This window comes from Sinocyclocheilus anshuiensis, unplaced genomic scaffold (assembly GCF_001515605.1).
Source record: "Sinocyclocheilus anshuiensis isolate Anshui unplaced genomic scaffold, SAMN03320099.WGS_v1.1 scaffold154, whole genome shotgun sequence".
Classification (NCBI taxonomy): Eukaryota; Metazoa; Chordata; class Actinopteri; order Cypriniformes; family Cyprinidae; genus Sinocyclocheilus; species Sinocyclocheilus anshuiensis.
The window spans coordinates 2,952,513-2,973,163 of NW_015546101.1; the positions used below are offsets into that span (position 1 = coordinate 2,952,513).

Genomic DNA, 20,651 nt, shown 5'->3' on the forward strand with positions numbered 1-20,651 from the left:
CAGCTCTTGCGGATGTTCTTCAGGCAGCAGGAGGAATTGCGGCGACTGAAGGATGAAGTTACGCAGAAGGACATTAAGATTCGACAGCTTGAGCTGGAGCTCAATAACATAAGGAACAGCCCAAACATCAACAACAATAACAACAGCAGCAGCAATGGTAGCAGCATTTGACACTGGATCTGTGCTGTGTCTTTTGATCTCCTAAAGTGACACACTATAAGCCCTGAGCGCTGCTGAAACACACGGGCTTCCTTTTCCTAAAACCAAGACCTCAGGAGAGCAAGCGCTTGTCTTCATAAAGCAGTGTTTCACTCTGACCTCCAGTGTTGACCCCACAGTTGCTGTGTGCTAAGTCGACTTTATTGGAGTGATGATTCACTAACCCTGTGAAAACTGTCCCATTACATGAGCTTCAGTCACACTGTTGGTCCACCTGCAGTGGACTGATTCTCTCTATATGGATTGGTTTTGGTACAAGCTACTCATTGCATTATCATCTCATTATTGTAGACTTCACTAGATTGAATTATTAGAATTATTTATTTCATTTTTTTTCTTTGTGCTACTTAGCCTTGTTCTAAATAGCTTAATAATCTCCATGTAGAGAATAAACGTGTTTTAATAAGGTCAAACAGACATGCTTCACCCATCAAGCTGTTATCTCATGTAAACACTAGGTCTATTGCATTATTTTTATATGACCAACAGTGCTGTTTTAATGTAGAAACTCAAACACCACAGTGCAGTAATCTTACACCACAGATGATATTTATCGAATTGACATGCTCCTAAATCTAGAAGTATTGGGTTTTACTAATATAAGTTGGGGACTGTGTTGCTTCACATAATTTATGTGAAATATGTTCAAGTCAGTTTATGAACGCAATTCAAATGGGTTTTTAAGTTAAATAAAGTTCAGAATAATTTCATAATTAATTTTGAAAAATCACACTTTGCACCTGATGAAAACATAAAAGTCCACAAATTGTAAAATGCAATTATGAAATGAATTAGTAATAGACGTCGTATTAGAGACCTACACTGTAGTTCCGTAGGAAAGTCAATTTTGAAGAGAACGTGAGAAAAAGAACGTTCAACGACTTAAAGAATGAGACACAGAAATTGTTACATTTTTTGATTCTGAAAGTTGAATGAATGGCAATATTTAATTTTAAAGACTTACTGTGATTTATAAAGCATAATTTTACTTTTTTATTAAATTTTAAATCAAACATATTTATTGATTTCCATTTTCAGTTCATACTTTTAAGTAAAGTGTCTTGAGTTTTCAGGTTTGTAGCTTGTAACCATGAATTTACTGTAGCCTTATCGTCCTGTTACATTCAGATTATTGACCTCTTAAATAGCTTCTTAGATTGGATGTAAACTCTTATAAAGTGCATTGTATTCAGCTTTGAACTTTCAGTGTAAACCCTTTCAAATTTTTTATTGTAAAGTGGACAAATTCTTTGCAGGCAAATACATTATGCGCCACGAAACACTACAGGTGCAGTCACGCTCTCTCTTCAGTGCGCGCTGCTCTCTAGAAGTTACCCTATTAATTATGATTTAAAACATTGATTTTGCCCAGAACAAACTGGACCAGCTCAAAAAAAATAAAAAATTTGGACGGCACATTTACTGGAGCACCTATGAGCTAATGTGTTAACATGTTATCCCTTTTAAAATATATTTATAATCTGATTCCCAAATGAACTAATGATCGCTCGACCAGCACGGAAAGCAAAGTCGGTCCACCTCTGAATTCAGACATTGTGTGTTTGACATTTTCCTGCTGTTTAATGAAAACACTATGAGCCTCAAACATTGTAAATATTTTGCTTCATAAAACAATAACACAAACCCCAGCATCTTCTGCTTTGTCATTGCATAGTAATAGCGCGTTTTGAGGTAAAGTGCACTTTAGGTATTCGGACATTAGGGGGCGGTAAAGCCACAGTCTTGCTCATGTCAGCACGTACTACAGCAAGGCCTACACTTGCCATGAAACAGACTACACAGCATCCTCTTAACATGATAAAGAGCAGTTCAGACACAAGCAGTACTGCTTAAAGGGATAGTTCACCTTTAGTTGCTGGTCTCCATTGACTTAGTGTTTTTTTTCCATACTATGGAAGTCAATAGGAACCAGCAACTGAAGGTGAACTATCCCTTTAAGGAACACTGGGTAATAATAACAATAGGCCTACTTAAATGGGCCAAACTGAGGAACAGGTTGTTTATGTGGCCTGTAGCTACATTCCAAATCGTATGCCTGATAATTGTGCATCATTGAAGATGTTGAGGTGGATATTAATTTGTTCACAGTGTGAAGTGCCAGAATATTTGTTTTACTCAGGCCCCTTTCATTTGGTGTTAGATAAGTCGCTCACTGCCTACACAAGCACAATTAATGTTGAAATATTTCGTGCTGACAGTGCCTAAAGAATTATGAGGCAAGACATTAGACTAACCTTTGTCTTTGATTAAAATGAAGAGCATTAATAGGTTATCACTACTCTGTATTTCACTTCATTATGATTAACTAACTACAGCATGTTGCACAAAAGGTAATTGCATACAAAGTAAAAACCTCTTCCCGAGAAAGAATCCTGTAATGTGTGGAGCCGAATTTACTCAAATGGTACATCAAATCTGTCTAGACTGAGACTAGCTCAATTTACCTTATGATCTCACGCTCACAAACTGGCAATCTGTCCACACAGATCATAAGAAACACCTCAGTTACACTATACGCAATGCTTTCATGCTCATGTTAGCAAGGCACATGCTTGTACAGTAAATATTAATTGGAACAAAAATGCTGACTTTTATTCATGTGAAATCTGAAGTCATCTTTTTAATAAAAATTTCAATCAGTATGACCTGACAACTGGACACAGCTCAGTTAAAATTGCATATGTGTTCTATTTAAATTGGCATGATGCTTCTGAATATTTACACAATATTCAGTCACGTATCATCAAAAAAAAACAAGCTATTTTCCCTGAGCTTCACAATGCAATTTCACTTCATATATTCAATTAACCCGCTATATCAGTGGCGAGGTCATATACACTTGCCATCTCTGCACAAGACTTCAAATACATAACTTGTTGATCAAGTATGTAATCACATCCAATTACAATGTGTGGATTTTCTGTGGCTGTCAGAACAGAGAACTTCAAACTACCATAGAGCCCGTTGCGTTTTCATTCATTTTATTACAGTTAATGGTTACAACTGAGATTATTTGTGAAAATGTCTGCCATTATCAAAGGGAATCAGAAAAAAAATATATTTGGTCATTATTTACAAAGAACACAAAACCTCTGAACTATCCACACAAAAGGGAGAAGGGGTTTAGGGCTCATTTGACAAGGGCAGACATTCGGCTCTGAACATTAAAAAATAAAATTAAAATTAAAATCACATTGAGAGGTTGTGCCGTGCATGTCCAAGCAGACATCATGATGCATTCTTCATGCCTAAACAGCACGTCACATGGTGGTGGCGGTGATGAAAACACCAAAGAAACAAAATACACAAATAAAAGATGCAATAAAAAAGTGGGTTAGAAAATGTTCTTCCTTGAAATCCAGTAGTCAACTTTAAAATAGAGTCAGCCATGCACTTCTAAAAGGTTTTTGGTTGTTTTTTCTTTTTTAATACATAAGTCATCACCAGCATTTAGGCATCAACAGTAAAGACAAGGGGAAAATTACAAGAGCATACTGGTCTTTTTTTTCCAACAATAATAATTTTCCACACGGTGTTGTCAGCCATTTGAAGAACTTTTGGCGAAAATGAAGGGAATCAAACTGAAAGTACAAACCAAACCAAAAGAAAACAACAACAACATCAACAACAAAAAAGCTAAAAACAAATATTTAATCTTTATACTAACCCACCCCCTACCATTTGAAAACCTCCCCAAACCATCGCAGAGTGACAATAGGACAGATATACAGGGGTTAAACGGTCAGATCACAATAGGGGGAGTGCATGTTCAGTCATCATCTTCCTCCCCTTCCTCATCCAGCTCTCTTTTCCTCTTCTGACCCCGCTCCTCCTCTGTAAACACAACACAGGAGATACCAGATGTTTTGTTTACTCTTACTCTCACCCTGCTTACCAGCATTCAACAGGTGCTGGTAACCCTTCGAACTTTACAAACACTTCATCTATTCACTTACCAATGTCTTCCTCATCATCTACCTCGCCATCATGTAACTCTTCTTCCTCCTCTTCCTAAAAGCATGTGAAAAAGGCACATATTGACACCATATACGTGTATTTGTAAACAAAAAAGGAACCATCATTATTTTCCGGCATTAACCTCTCCGCTGATGTCCTCTTCTTCCTCCTCTTCCTCATCATCCTCCTCTCCCTCCTCTTCATCTTCATCTCCTGGAGCTGCATCTTCATCATACTCCTCCTCTTCTCCCTCTGCAGACAAAATTAGGTCAATGACAAATTAATTCCTTGATCTCAATTTAAAAAACTGAGAAACCTCAAAGCACTGTCAGTCAGACTCTTCACAAACATACCATCTTCATCATCCTCATCATCATCTAGGCCTTCGACGTAAGCTTCGGCGTCAGAGTCGGGTGCTTCTTTATCCTCTTTGTCATAGCCGTCGAGGTACGTCAACTGAGGGAGCAGCTTGAAAACATTTTCTCTGTAGTCATTCAGGTTTGTCACCTCACAGTTGAACAAGTCTAAACTTTTGAGGCTTTCCAATTTTTTCTGTTGGGAAAAAGACAGGAGAACAAATTAATAACAATACTAAATTGTTTTTATTTTTATCATTTCAAGCCATCTAAAATTCAAGTCAGGCAACAACATTATTTAGATGTGTTATTCAAGAACATTAATAATAGTAGTGCTTGAAAGTCTCTCAACAGTGTTATCAGTGAGCGTATACATAAATTATTAAAATATATTCATCACTAAGTTGATAAACTCCACTAGTTATGACTCCAATGATACTATAAACACATCTTACCAGGGGTTCGATGGTGCTGAGGTCTTTAATTTTGTTGCCGCTGAGGTTGAGATGAGTGAGGTTGGGACATTTCTCTGCCAGTACCTCCAGACCCCCTGAGATTCTGTTATCGCTAAGCTCGAGCTGTGCAAAACATGATTCAGTGCCATATTAATAAGACTGGCAAAGACTTCATACAATCCCAAAATATATTTCTGATACTACTGTAGTAGTAGACAACGCATCTATTACCTTTTTGAGTTTGTTTAGCTTCGGCAAATTGGCGACTGATGTTAAGCCTACGTTGATTGTGCTTAAAAATTCCAGTTCCTCAAACTCATCAGTGAGGCCCTCAATTTTGCCCTCGTTTGACCGACAATTGTCGAGCACGAGCTCTTTCACCTGTTAAAGGGCACATAAGATGAAATGTTATTATTAACGAATACAGCATTTGTTAGTCTCCACCTGAGCAACTTCAAACTAATGGGGAGGTGGACAACGCCCTTAAATTCAGTCACATCAGGGCTGTTTCTAACTTTTGCAGCATGCCAAGAGCACTGTGTTTGTCTTTATGTTCACCCAACAAAAGGGCATAAAATATGCTCACAATTGGAAATAAAACTAAGGAAACTACCTATTGTTATCAGCAATTACTTAGAACAAACAGAAAAACAGCGTCCATTCTTAACAAAATATGAATATGTTAATCAGATTAGAATGAGAAAAATAAAGAGCACAAATAAACACGTCGCCACGACCGAATCGGGCGCCATGCAGTTGTAAAGTTTACTTCAGCATGCGCTCTACAGCACCAGATAGGGGATGTTTCGGTGCTTTTACAACATCTCACATTTGACTCCCTATCCAACAAAATGGCTGACTCCGCAACAAGTGGCGTACATTGTTTTCCTGGGAGGTAACGTTAGAGCATTTTTACTATAGTGCGTGCTCGAACAGCAAGGTAAAGACGCGTAAACGATAGCCTGGGTGTTACACAAATGCATTACATTGTCTTGGAAAAGCAAAGACACGAGGACGGACCCAAGAATTCACGAGTAGGAGGGGCAGAGAGGCGCATGATAATGCAAGTCGCTCTTTAAGCGAAAGGTATTGACTTTCACGGAATAAAAATGAAATTTCAGGCTTCGTACACGCGCGACTCTCTATATTCAACGGTTCTGTTCGGTTCAAAGCATTGAAACGGCGGCAACGATTATCTGCTCGATTAAATATCGTGCGTCTTTGTTGCTGGTTAAAATGGCGGCTTGTCCTAGATCTTGCAACTAGAGCAGCGCAGCTTCAAGTTGCGTAGCACTCACATAAGCGCCCAGTCTGTCAACAACAAGCAGAGACACACGGCTGAAAATCACTTTATCCTGCCAGTGGAGACGCACAGAAGTGCTCAGAATACGGTTATGACATTTTAATTACGAGTTCTATTACAGCGTATGTAGGTACAGGGGCAATAGCAGGGACCTTGATAACGTTGCACTGAATTGATCAGACATGGTAGTTATATTTGCGGGAATCGATAAATAGTAAGAAAAACACGGAGGATATTTATGAAAGAGAGAGTGCCGATTTGCTCTTTGCATTCCGGCAATGTCGTCGACAAATAATGCAGTTTTAAATAGGTTTGAGCACCTTTACGCAACTAGATATGCTGTGACACGATTCCTTTCTATACCGCGACCGAACAACATATGCGCTCGTTTTCCAAATCCAAATCAAATAGGCGAATATTAGTAACGTGCTAGAAGCCCTCGAAAAGATCCCGCCTAAGTAATTACACAACTTTTCTTTGATTGAGAAACGTAAATGCTTTCGATTTAGACTTAAATCCCTCAATAAAAGCCTTTTGCTGGAGAGATGGCACGAAGTGTATTTGACCGATCGGGTTATCGCAAGCTATCTGTCAAATCGCCTGCACAGCAATTCACAAAAATGCGTCCCACAACAAGTTAGCGAACTGGCCAACGACCACTGTTACTGGCGAGTATGAATGTTGAATTGAAAATGGATGTGCGAAAGTGTGAGAGAGGCATGAACTGACGGCAGGCGACTTTTGCAGCACTGAGGATGCAAAGGAAAAGGGCGCGTTCAGGGGCTACAAAGTTACAAATATGGCTTCTCACGCCGCTTCCCTTGTTTATATATATATATATATATATACACACACACATATCAAATAGGCGACTATTAGTAACGTGCAAGAAGCCCACGAAAAGATCCCGCCTAAGTATTTACACAACTTTCTTTGATTAAGAAACGGAAATGCTTTCGATTTAGACTCAAATTCGTCAATAAAAGCCTTTTGCTGGAGAGATGCCACGAAATGTATTTGACCGATCGGGTTATCGCAAACTATCGGTCAAATCGTCTGCACAGCAATTCACAAAAATGCGTCCCACAACAAGTTAGCGAACTGGCCGACGACCACTGTGACTGGCGAGTATGAATGTTGAATTGAAAATGGATGTGCGAAAGTGTGAGAGAGGCATGAACTGACGGCAGGCGACTTTTGCAGCACTGAGGATGCAAAGGAAAAGGGCGCGTTCAGGGGCTACAAAGTTACAAATATGGCTTCTCACGCCGCTTCCCTTGTGTATACACTGAATGCATGGAGCTCTTGCAGTTTCCGACCACAGCATCATCAAAAGGTCTCGCGAAAGTTGGGAAAAAATAATCAGTAAAACTGTTAAACTTATAGGCCACACTGAGATAACGATATCCAAGGCTCTAGGCTTGTAACAAAGTCGCCGCAAACTTTTCATTCAAGACATCAACTTGAAGCGTGCACATCTAGCGTTTTCCATCCACGCAGAACTACTCTAACCAACAGTTTTTATTAAAATCATATCACTCAGCAATTAATAAAGATGCTTACGTCTGACGGCGTCCGGTTCCGCAACTCCAGGTGAATTCTCTTTTTCATATCCATCTTATTGAACTCTAAATGAGTGATTTAAACCAAAGAGCGCAGTTAGACTTGGAGTCTTTGCTGCACATTCAGCTATAGCCTCTTAAACTAGCTATTGCGAGTCAAACAAACTTGATGTCTCGGAGGGTGGGAGTTGGGTGTGGGATTGTCGTCACCGGTGACCAATTAGAAGCGCGGAATGGAATGTGAAAACACTCACAGCGACACTGACGACCAATCAGCGGTCGATCAGAAACTGGGTGGGGTTACAGGAACTGTTCGGTTGATCCAGCGAATCTGTTTTAGGGTGACATCTATGCGATAAAATCAACCGAACTGTCGAAGGCGCAGAGACTAAACGGGTATGGCTAGTTACTTTAGTTTTAAGTGGCTTTATCCACACTTAGACCAGGATATAGGCGTTATAGGACTACAGAGACATTTTGAAATAAGCTGGCGTGTTGGTTACAATAAATGCAACGGTCGTGTAAGAGAGGGCTGTACACGTGTTAAATATTTTGTCAAACTACTGCTTTCTGTCTCGAAGCACACAGTTTCCTGGCATGTAAGTACAGTCACTTTGGACAGATGGATTGGTAGACCGTCAGGAAAACACGACCCCTCCCCCTTTTGGAGGGAACGTACGGTGGCGTCCACTGAGGCTATCTGCGCTAAAATCTTTATTTCTTTCGTAGTTTACGCAGTAAACAAGGGATTTCTCTCACTGCATCTCACAAAAAAGGGGTTTCGTGCAATGAAAGTTTTAAACGAGTTAGTCCTGTGTATATAAACGCTACTATGTAAATATTGATTTAAACTGATAAAGCATAATATTTCAGCGCGAACCAAGGAACGGTTGCATAACAAAATGCACTAGACAAAACATATAAAAGCCTTTTGCTGGAGAGATGGCACGAAGTGTATTTGACCGATCGGGTTATCGCAAGCTATCTGTCAAATCGCCTGCACAGCAATTCACAAAAATGCGTCCCACAACAAGTTAGCGAACTGGCCGACGACCACTGTGACTGGCGAGTATGAATGTTGAATTGAAAATGGATGTGCGAAAGTGTGAGAGAGGCATGAACTGACGGCAGGCGACTTTTGCAGCACTGAGGATGCAAAGGAAAAGGGCGCGTTCAGGGGCTACAAAGTTACAAATATGGCTTCTCACGCCGCTTCCCTTGTGTATACACTGAATGCATGGAGCTCTTGCAGTTTCCGACCACAGCATCATCAAAAGGTCTCGCGAAAGTTGGGAAAAAATAATCAGTAAAACTGTTAAACTTATAGGCCACACTGAGATAACGATATCCAAGGCTCTAGGCTTGTAACAAAGTCGCCGCAAACTTTTCATTCAAGACATCAACTTGAAGCGTGCACATCTAGCGTTTTCCATCCACGCAGAACTACTCTAACCAACAGTTTTTATTAAAATCATATCACTCAGCAATTAATAAAGATGCTTACGTCTGACGGCGTCCGGTTCCGCAACTCCAGGTGAATTCTCTTTTTCATATCCATCTTATTGAACTCTAAATGAGTGATTTAAACCAAAGAGCGCAGTTAGACTTGGAGTCTTTGCTGCACATTCAGCTATAGCCTCTTAAACTAGCTATTGCGAGTCTCACAAACTTGATGTCTCGGTGGGTGGGAGTTGGGTGTGGGATTGTCGTCACTGGTGACCAATTAGAAGCGCGGAATGGAATGTGAAAACACTCACAGCGACACTGACGACCAATCAGCGGTCGATCACAAACTGGGTGGGGTTACAGGAACTATTAGGTTGATCCACCGAACGTGTTTTAGGGTGACATCTATGCGATAAAATCAACTGAACTGTCGAAGGCGCAGAGACTAAACAGGGGTATGGTAGTTATTTTAGTTTAGAGTGGGTTTATCCACACTTAGACCAGGATATAGGCGTTATAGGACTACAGAGACATTTTGAAATAAGCTGGCGTGTTGGTTACAATAAATGCAACGGTCGTGTAAGAGAGGGCTGTACACGTGTTAAATATTTTGTCAAACTACTGCTTTCTGTCTCGAAGCACACAGTTTCCTGGCATGTAAGTACAGTCACTTTGGACAGATGGATTGGTAGACCGTCAGGAAAACACGACCCCTCCCCCTTTTGGAGGGAACGTACGGTGGCGTCCACTGAGGCTATCTGCGCTAAAATCTTTATTTCTTTCGTAGTTTACGCAGTAAACAAGGGATTTCTCTCACTGCATCTCACAAAAAAGGGGTTTCGTGCAATGAAAGTTTTAAACGAGTTAGTCCTGTGTATATAAACGCTACTATGTAAATATTGATTTAAACTGATAAAGCATAATATTTCAGCGCGAACCAAGGAACGGTTGCATAACAAAATGCACTAGACAAAACATGTATACAAAGCGAAAAGCAGTGATACGATATACATCCGCGTAGTTTAATTATTCCAAACGAGCCCCGCTATGGCAGAGCCCATAAGTTACCGGTAGCCACTGGTCTTATTCAAAACACGTTTGTCACATGCACTTGACTGCCACATCGCAAACTCCAACCACGGGCCCACGCTTTTCCCTATATATAAACAATGATATGTAAATAGTAGCCTATAATGGTTTAAACAGACGAAGCATAGTATTTCAACGCGAACCAGGGAATGGTTGCATAACAAAATGCACTAGACAAAACATACGAAAGCACGCCATCTATAAGGCGAAAAGTGGTGATACGACATACATCGACGTAGTTTAATTATTACAAACGAGCCCAGCTATGGCAGAGACCATAAGTTACCAGTAGCCACTGGTCTTACTAAAAACAAGTTTGTCACATGCACTTGACTGCCACATCGCACACTCCAACCACGGGCCCACGCTTTCCCCTACAGTTCAAACCAGCCAATCGTATTTCAGGGGGAGCATTCACTTCCGCTTCTTGCTTTGACTATTGTTGGTATGGAGGTGGAAAAAACAAGGTCACCTGACTGTGCCCGTCGCCATCTTGATTCGCAAAATACAACACATTCAAATAATTATAATACCATTTATTGACTCTTAAAACGAACAAAAAGCAATAGACTTTACCTATATTTGATGTCATGTCTGTGTGTCGCTCCGCTACCCCTTAGAAAAAAAACTGCAGAGCAACCGCTTGGCGCATGATTGTTTTCACAAGTGCACCGGCTGGGTTGTTTGTTGAGAGCGCATTTCACTGGCGACTCTGTCGTTTTACAACGTTATTTCGAAATCACTTCATACCAGGACATTTTGCCCTTGAAGAAAACAGAAAAAAATCTTCTCTCGATCTGGCCACTGACGCCAACCCGCGCAAGCGGGCTATTCTCAAGCCCTTTTGATTGTACTTGCGCATTAGTTGAGACCATTTTTCCTCTGGGTGTGTCTCACTCGTTGTCTGAACGCCCTTGCTAGCAGTACTGCATCAACTGTGTGTGTGTGTGTGTGTGTGTGTGTGCGGATTTCATTGCAGAGTGCGTGCACGATGTGCGCAGAGCCAAATCGTATTCGCACGCTTTGTGGCACACAGTCGCTCCTTTTCACACCACCAACGGCTAGCTTTTGTGCGTGAATGGCGAGGAACGTCATAAGGACAGAACGTGCACCAATATGTTTGCTCATGCAAGCCAGAAATCACATTCAGGAGACTATTTCTTTCGCGGAAGACTTTATCGTTTTTACAGTTACAATGAAGACCGCGTGTATCCTGTGACTCGCCGAGAAGGGTTAGATATTTGAATAAAAGGTATTTGGAAAAACGTGGGGTTGTTTTAAGAGGACAGATGGATTGATGAGCATTTGCACCATCTGCTATTATGCTAAAAGTGGTGCAAAGGATCAGCTCGTGACGTGTTCAATCATCAACCTTGATCATTCATGTCAGTGTCACTTTACAACAATGCTTTTCTTTTTATTACCATCTTCGTTACACGAGATCAGTTATTTTGTGAGGCAGTGTCAGAGGCATTCACGGTGTTTTACAAAACTGGAGTAGCATGTGTCAAGTTTTATTTGTCACAGCAGCACTGTACATGCAAAAATGAGTTCAGACAACAGTGCAAATCAATAGGGCAGAACCCCTGTTTCTGAATCATAATGTCACAAATGCATAGTTCTTGCCACTCACACTACTGTATAAGTAATACATACTTCATGACAAAAAAAATAACAATAATAATAATCCAATTATTTACTCTGTCCAGAAATTAGTCGTAGCTAGACTTCTGTAACTATGCCATAAAAGAATTACCAGACCACTAGTATGGCAGCTTATCTACCTGTTATATTTAAACAAATCCTTATTTGGATCACACAATTGCAAATAATAATAATTTATATATATATATATATATATATATATATACAGTATACACACACATACAATTATTATTTTCGAATATGTACTGTGCTTGTTGATTTGACTAATGTTTCAGGGCGTTTCTGAACTGACCTGGGACTGTAAATAAAGAAACTTTAGTAAAGATCTGACTAGTTTTCTAAATGACATCCTAACTGAAAATGTTTCTGTAATGCCCCTGGTATATTATTTTGACTGTGTTAGCACTGTTTTCACAACTGGTGAAAGACTTCCTACTAATTGTATTAGTGATCCCATAAACTCTTGCGGCCTTAGCTACCTGCTAAATCCTGCCTAAGTTTTTTTGCACATTTTTGATGTTTTGCTCTTTGTTAAGAAAGCACTGGATAAGAACATACTAGTGCTGGGCAACAATTAATCGCATACAAAATAAAAGATTTTGTTTACATAGTATATGTGTGTACTGTGTATAGTTATTATGTATATATAAATACACACACATGTATGTATGTATAAATATATATATATATTATGTTTATATATTAAATATATTTATATATAATATAAATTATATGAATATAAATATATACATGTAAATATTTTCAAAATATATACTGTATGTGTGTGTGTATTAATAAATATACACAGTACAGACATATATTATGTATGTAAACAAAAACTTTTATTTTTGGATGCGTTTAATCGCGATTAATCGTTGCCCAGCACTAGAACATACATGTAAATGGAAAGATTTGGGTAGTATTCAGTACAGGCTAGTGTGAATGTATAAATTCCGGGACTGTTTCAGCATACTATAGGAGAAGCTGCTTTTTGTACCAACTGGAGTCGCTTTATGATTTGAAGCATCTCCTAGATTGACAGTAAGCTTGTCCCCACACTTCATCCCTTTTGTATCATGCAGGGCATTGATTGAGGGCAGCTTACAGCCAGTGTGAGAATGCATGCAAAATTGAAGCGGGAAACATTTGCATGGAGAACATCCTGTTTTACACTCTGTGAAGGTGGTCTCATGATGGAGTTATGACACTGGCCTTTAGAAACTCGACTGTCTCAAAAATAGCTATGTATCAATAACAAGTTAATTTAATATGATGAGATATGCATTTGCATAAATAAATATAACAACTGTTTTTTAGATACAGATGATACAGCACAAGGCCTCTAATCTGATTTAGTAAATTTTTGAAGTGTGCTGTTGAGAGCTCACTTTGATCATTTAAGGTCCACTAAACACAATTATTCAGAAAAAAATATGGGTGAAAGACAGTGACCTAAATGCTGCCCCATGTGTTAGGTTGTATAACCATCTTTGTCAACATGTCTAAAGGTTGCATTCTCCTGAAACACCACTAGATGATAGCCTTTCATAGGCTGAAAACTATAACTAGGTGAACCTAATGTTACTACTGCGTTAGATTATGATTTATGGATGAATCATGAAAATACGTTGATGGTTTTTTTTTCTAATTCATATTTCTATAACCGATTTTCATTAAATTACACAAAATGTATAGATGCTGATTTCTTAAAGAAACTTGTTCATTACTATAAGTAGACCTATTATGAGGACTAATCTATAAAGGATTATGTATTTGGGGCTAAGCAAATGGAGCACATTCTTTCAGTGACCACTGAATTGATTATAACCTTTCACTATTAATACGCTTCAAGGCTGACTTTATTATTTTTTTCAATAATAATAATAATAATAATAATAATAAACTTTATTCTGCCGTTTCTCAGCAAATGTAATACACCGATGGCAAATTGCTGCCATCTACTGGTTGGTTCATTAGTTAAACACAACAAACACAATCACCTGAACCGTTTTACCATCTTTTTTGCTCCCTGCCGATAATTGAGTGTATGAAACCTAAAAATCCACTTAAGTGTAACCTTACTAGTATAGAGTACTGTAAAGAGTGATTTTCATTTTCCCATTTTTACAAGACAGAACCATATGTCTAACTTTTTTTTTTAGCACACACAAAAGTAGTCACATGAGTGCAAATTTCCTGTTACATCAATACAGCTAAGTACGACCTCCAACCTTAGGAATATCTTTTTTTATTGGCTACATTTGTACTTTATCGGGTCATCATTGCAGTAAAATATTTTGACCACAAGATGGCAATCTAAGAAAACAAGTTAACAAGTCTTGAGGAAAAGCATGAATATTGATAGTGAGGCCTGTATTAAAGACTCATAGATTCTGTTGCTCACAGCTGTCATTATTTGGAATGTATGTCTCGCTAAATAGTCCCTGGGGGATCTACTGATAGAAAATGAGAATCATTACAAACACCTTATCCATTATTGTACAAAACACTTAAACAAATTATTTATCTCTTATTTACTTGTATCATGTAATTATGTATGTATTATATTATTTATGTTTTTTTATTCAAATAATCCTATAGCAAATCTCAGTGTTAATTCTGAATATATAGAAATAGTTAGACTATTCAATTTTTAAAATTGTTATGCTGATTTGTAATAAAAACTGTTCACTCTCAGAAAAAAGGTACAAAAGCTGTCACTGGGGCAGTACCCTTTCAAAAGGTACTTGTATGTACCATTTAGGTACTAATATGTATATTTTATAGACCGATATGTGTTTGTCAGATGAAGCAAACTGAAATAAACCCCTGCATTCATTATTAATGTTAATTGACTCTAGGATCAGATCTAAGACGGAGATTGTAATTTGATAGCCACTTAGATGGTATGGATATCCTGCTCTATAAAAGCATTCTAGACCATGTGGCTGAATCAAATTATGCCATCTCACTGTAACATTACAAGTGGCTAAGATAGTTTCATGCTAGAAGGGTCGTGATTTAGATTGTAGGAATTGTTATGAATGCACAACCTCTATGGCTTTCCAAGGGTTGAAATCTGCATTAGTCAAAAAAATGTTAACTAGTGCTCTATATTCTACCTGCATGCGTGCAAACAAACATTCTTCTTTTGTGCTCAATTAACCAAATTAAATAATGAGTAAATAATGACAGAATTTAACACCACATATTAACATGTAAACATAACAGCGTTTACACACAGATGCAGTGCAATGATTCAGAAACTTTCCATGATTCACTTACATGGGCGACAAGAACATGCCCACATCTTTTTTTTTCTTTTCTTTTTTTTCTTGAGTACAGATAATAAGACAAAATTGATTATAAGTAATGTATATCATGTTAATTTCTAAAATGCATTATTTTGTGATTATGTGGTGCACAATTGATAAAAAGGGAACAAATGTCCATAATAATAAAATGCTAGAATGAGAGGAAAATGCAAGGTAAGTAAAAAGAAAGTGTCATGTTCTGTATTACAGTGCAGCTCTCGGCCCATCTTCTCAAACATTCATGAAGATTCATTCATTCTCCTCTAGTCTGTCCAACAGGATCATGAGATGCTGTTTGTCTTCAACTGTTCAACATCTTTGAAGTGTCAACTCTCATTTTCTCTCTTTAAATGTTCAGTTTCAATGTGCTTTACCGGCATGACATAATTGCACATTTGTATTGCCAAAGCTTTTGCAACTTACAAAGTGGCATAGAAAGCAACAACAAGAATGGTGCAAAGCAATGTACGTCATTTTGGAGAACTATCAAAAGACAAAATGTACTCGTTAATTGAAAAATAAATATTAAAACTGAATAACATTAGACAAAAAGAAGTTGAGATATAAAGGCAAATAAAAAAAAGTAATAAGAAAGAAAAATAAATTAATAAGGACGAACAATAGCCCAATAATGAGCAAAAGAAACTCTCCACGCTCCTGCTTTGCCTTCTTGTTTTTTGCTGCTTCTTTTTTTCTCGATGTTCCCAATATGAAATGCACACTACATGCACTTTCGAAATGAGTTTACATTGTATATCCCTTATTCTAAGGAAATAATCTATGATAAAAGTTTTCTGCTCCTTGTTTAGCACTCAAGACTTGAACTGTATCCACTTTCCAAACCCTCAGAGTCACTTGACCGAGCCACTAGTGATCTGTTAGCAAGCGCTGTCATTCATCTGTGATGGCTCGCTGATCTACACAACTGCTCTTTCACTCGGATTGCTTGCACATCATTTTGTGTCTCGTGTCTTCTAACACTGCTGTGGTGCATTAGACCTACTCTTTATCTGTGTGTACTTAACAGACAGATAATAAATAAAATAATATATATGGGTAAGACGAGGGAAGTTGCTCCACTTAAGAAGTACTTCCCAGTACCTGGGGCAAGAAGTCCACCCGGCAAAACTGATACAAAATGTATTAATCACTTTTTATATGTTTAAAAAAAAAAAAGAAAAAAAATACTAAATCAACTATTTAAAATTGTATTTTGACAATTATTTGAATAATTGAATAACCGATAATAAACAAATCAAAAGAGATTCATCTGAGAGGAAAATTTATTATTTATATTTTATATTTATATTGTTAGGAGGTCCACTTATATAAGACTTTTATACTACAGACATTAATATATTTAATTGCCCATATTTTAAATGAAGATATGTCATAATAGCAGCACTATGAATGCAAATTGAATGATTTCGCTCAATTAGCCTATAGATTTTCTTGAAAATTGAAGATGTCTGATTCATGGAAATACTGAATAATAACCCCATTAATTACAATTATTATTACATTTAAAAGCATGCCATTCTAGGCCTTCTGTGCCAATTCCATCTTACCCCAATGGTCTAATTTGATCTTTTTACTTCAAAATAAAAAATTGCATTTTTACTCCATAATTCTAAAAAAATGCCCACAAATCCCCCATTAAAAATGAGCACAACAAAATTTTGATATTCAATATAATATAATGTCATAGATCACTGTTTTCCAGAGACACAACATTAGAACGATTAACCTCAAAACAGATTCGTATGAGTAGTTTTATTTATGATCTTTCTGTTTTGAAAGAGCCCAGTCTGCTGACTCTGTATCAAACTGAATCCTCTGGAACCTTTTTCTTTTCCCCAAATCTTTGCCTCTCTCTCCCTCTATTCTCTTTCCTAATATCTTTCTCTTTATCCGTATTATGTGTATGACTCCGTCCTCCAACTTGTAGATAATCACATTGTAGTGCAGCAGTGGATTCATAATTGTATATTTACTGTCTGCAATACGCCACACTGGTGCCAGAAGGACATGAACCAGACAGACAGTAACTTTGGGTTCTATAAATGGAAATCTGCCAGACAGTATGAGATATTTTAAGTGTGACTCCTGCTATTCGGTTGTCAAGTTATGAAGTTCCATAGACTGCTTTTTATTGAGGGCGCACCTTTTTAAATCAAACAATTCAGATTTAAACGGAGGCCAGTGCAAGCTTGTTATAAGAGGATAACCCAAGGCTGAACACAATCGTAGAAAACAAAGGAAAAGTTGATTTCACCTGCTAAGAGTATAAACCATCCCATACCGTAATAAATCAGCACTGTCCTCTGAAAGTGTATAAACATTCTCCCTGCAGAGAGGTTTTTTTTCTCCCAGGTTTACAACCTGGCTTCTCTCCAATCGCTCCCTTGTCCTCTATAGGCCGGCTTCACTATCATGAAAGTATATTCACGATTCATGATAAGGCCAACTGATTTACTTACAATGACAGTCATTGTGTCCTTGAGCACTTTCCTGCTGAGAACACCAGCATGATCACCGCTGTACACTGAGTTTTAGATACTTGTCTAGAACAATATATGTAGTGTACATAGTGTCATTCTAACAAAGATATTGCTATTGGCAATATAGGCTTAATAGTATTTAGTAAAAACATGCTATAAATCAAATATTATATAAAATGCACTGCCTTTACACTCTAAAAAAAAATCTGTAAATATAATGCACAAAGTAATTTGATGGAATTTTCGATAATACATTTTTTTTTACAGATGTTTTAACTGTATTTTGATTTTTTTTTGTTTTTGAGTGTGTTGTGTTTTAGAGTTAGCGGGAATGTCCGTACAATTAATTGATAAAGACCCGGTAATGAGCTGACAGACATTTTTTCTGTTATTTTACGTATTTATTTCTTACAGTGTATGTAGATTCTACATTCATTTGGGGGTCCAATATATAAATATATTTATGATTACAAATTTTACTGTTAAGTGTGATTGTGATTAATCACAGAAATTTGAGCAATTAATTATGTTATATTTGATTCACAGCTGCAATATCAACAATGTTTTACAATAAAAATATACATACTGTCTTGTTAAATATAATACAAATTTTGTTTATATTTATATATTTTTATTTTAAATTTAAATTTATAAGAATGATATATTTTTATATATATGTGATCATTCACAATAATTTACAGTAAAATGACTTGAATAGTTTTTTTTTTCCTGACAAATGTTTTTTGTCAATTCTTGGTATTTTGTGATAGTAAGCCTCGTGCTGTTCTATAAGTAAGAGGTAAGGAGAATTTAATTACCAGATCTCCATAACTTGATATTCATTCTCTTGTTTCCAGTGTGGTGTATCTGCAATATGTTTATTATTATATATTGAGCCAGACCCTCACCTTTGCTTGTTTAGAAAGAAATAATGAGCCACAAAGTGATCAACTGTGACAGACAGTGATAGATTGTAACGGAAGCTTTTATGTATGGCTTGCCTATTGTGCATATTCATGTGAAATAAGTTAGCTTGTGGGTCGTTGTTATGGAGCTCCTCTACTTTATGTTTTTACTGCCATATGTTTCTTTTCAAAACTGAAAACAGACACTATAGGCAGACTATTGGGTTATTAACATTCTATTCATATTCCACAAATAATATTTTAAATCAATATATTTGTTCTGTCCATAAAGTGTTAAATGAATACTTGTGTATGCTAGAGACATACACATCTGTTTGTTCCACCCACCTTAAAGTTCTGTGACACTTAAGAGACAAACTAGAGTGCATTTGCATGTTGTGTATATGAGCAGAGAATTTGTCGCTCATTGTACCTTGCTCTAGGAGACAGTCTTTGAGACGCAGAAAGAAGAAAGAAACAGAGAGCTGATCGGCAGACTGCGCAATATAATAGATGGATTTGTGAAAAGGCTTGGAAGGGGAGCTCATGATGAGAGTAAGAAAGTAGAATAGATAGACAGCCGAGCTGTCAGACGTATATAGACACTGAGGAGAGGATTTAATGAGTATGTGCATGCAGGGGGAGGGATGAGAGAAAGATGGAAATTTGATGAGCAGTAGTGGTCCCGTTGCCACCGTCTTCACAAGCTCCCTCACCCCCAAACCTCTCTTTTTCTCATTCTCTCACAGCCTTTCTGTGTGTCACCCAGGAGAGGAATGCACATCTGCTTAACATGCAGCAGATATAAACAACCACACACACTGATATTAAGAAGGACACAATTCCACAAGACAACCCAGACTTGCCTCTATTGGTTATTTCTCTTTTATCTATAGGGTGAGAAGCTGAAAAAGATCTACAAAGCCTTGGATGCATTTCTGTTTCATAGCAGGGGTTTGAATTGATAAAATGTTTATTTATTGTAAAAAAAAAAAATCCTGTTAAATATAGTCTATAAAAAAACTGTTAAGTGTGGTTGCCATGAATTCACCATGAAAATACAGTGGCAATGCTTGGGGTTTTATGGGATTCCATTTTGCCTGCATATTTTACAACTTATAAACTCATAATTAAGTGGTATAATGTTGATATACCAATCTACTTGAACTTCCAAAACTTGCATGTACCTTGAAATGTGCAGAAAACCACACAGGTGGTAAAATAGTAAGCCATCCAGGGTCATACACGCAGAGACAAAACATGGGCGTCCCACACAATGGGAACACACATGACACTAAAATTATGCAAAAAACAAAACCATGAGGTAAATAATAAAAAAAAGAAGAAACAAAAATACTTCAATAAAATTAAAAACAGATTCCCTCATGCAGGGAAAGTCATTTGATTGTTTTTCACTGTAAATTATAAGTGGCTCTATGTAATGAAGGTGAGGCGGAAGCCGAGGAAGAATCCATATGCGGATGTTTATTGAAGCAGTCCAACAAAACCAAACTCGGGGTCAGTAAAAACAGGCAATGAGGTCAAAAACACAGTAAGGCAGTCCAACCAGGCAAACAGGCAAAAGGGGTAATCCAAAAGAGAAGTCAAAACAAACAGATAAACAGGTCATACACGTGGTAAGAAGGCAGAGATACAAACGCTTGGTAAGGCAGGATAAACTGGCAATACTTCGCAAAGTAGTCATGTGGTGGCCAGGTTAATATGGCCACTAAACAGGAAGTGGTTGCAGAGAAAGCAGAGGGAGTGTTAACAGTCAATACTCTGGCGAGGGCTCCCTCTGCTGGTTTGGTGTTACAGAACCAGACCACGGGAACAATGGAGGTTGATATCCTAATAC

General features: G+C 37.7%; 2 protein-coding genes across 3 annotated transcripts in view; both read right to left on the bottom strand.

Moving 5' to 3' along the window:
- The window catches only part of LOC107700372 (acidic leucine-rich nuclear phosphoprotein 32 family member A-like), a 12,813-nt gene extending 8,871 nt beyond the window's left edge, over positions 1-3,942 (bottom strand). Inside the window, exon 1 of the mRNA XM_016501998.1 lies at positions 3,919-3,942. Coding sequence (XP_016357484.1) covers positions 3,919-3,942 — 24 coding nt within the window. The remainder of the gene's footprint in view (positions 1-3,918) is intronic.
- LOC107700478 (acidic leucine-rich nuclear phosphoprotein 32 family member A) lies at positions 3,642-10,303 on the bottom strand. Of its 2 annotated transcripts, none has more exons than XM_016502139.1 (7): positions 9,378-10,303; positions 5,240-5,389; positions 5,009-5,131; positions 4,551-4,749; positions 4,340-4,449; positions 4,197-4,251; positions 3,642-4,074 (listed from the first exon to the last, which is right to left on the bottom strand). In XM_016502139.1, the coding sequence occupies exons 1-7, from the start codon at positions 9,429-9,431 to the stop codon at positions 4,010-4,012; spliced, it is 756 nt and encodes a 251-aa protein (XP_016357625.1). In that variant the 5' UTR covers positions 9,432-10,303; the 3' UTR covers positions 3,642-4,009. The 2 variants fall into 2 exon arrangements, with proteins under 2 accessions (XP_016357625.1, XP_016357624.1); XM_016502138.1 differs by lacking the exon at positions 9,378-10,303 and adding an exon at positions 7,875-8,283.
- Positions 10,304-20,651: the final 10,348 nt, after the last annotated feature.

Excerpts from the sequence above, each read along its gene's own strand:
- LOC107700478 (XM_016502139.1), bottom strand. The coding sequence starts at position 9,431 with ATGGATATGAAAAAGAGAATTCACCTGGAGTTGCGGAACCGGACGCCG. Across the intron at positions 4,450-4,550 it reads TGATGAGGATGATGAAGATG|AGGGAGAAGAGGAGGAGTAT; the intron begins GTATGTTTGTGA and ends TTTTGTCTGCAG. Across the intron at positions 4,075-4,196 it reads AGATGATGAGGAAGACATTG|AGGAGGAGCGGGGTCAGAAG; the intron begins GTAAGTGAATAG and ends TTGTGTTTACAG.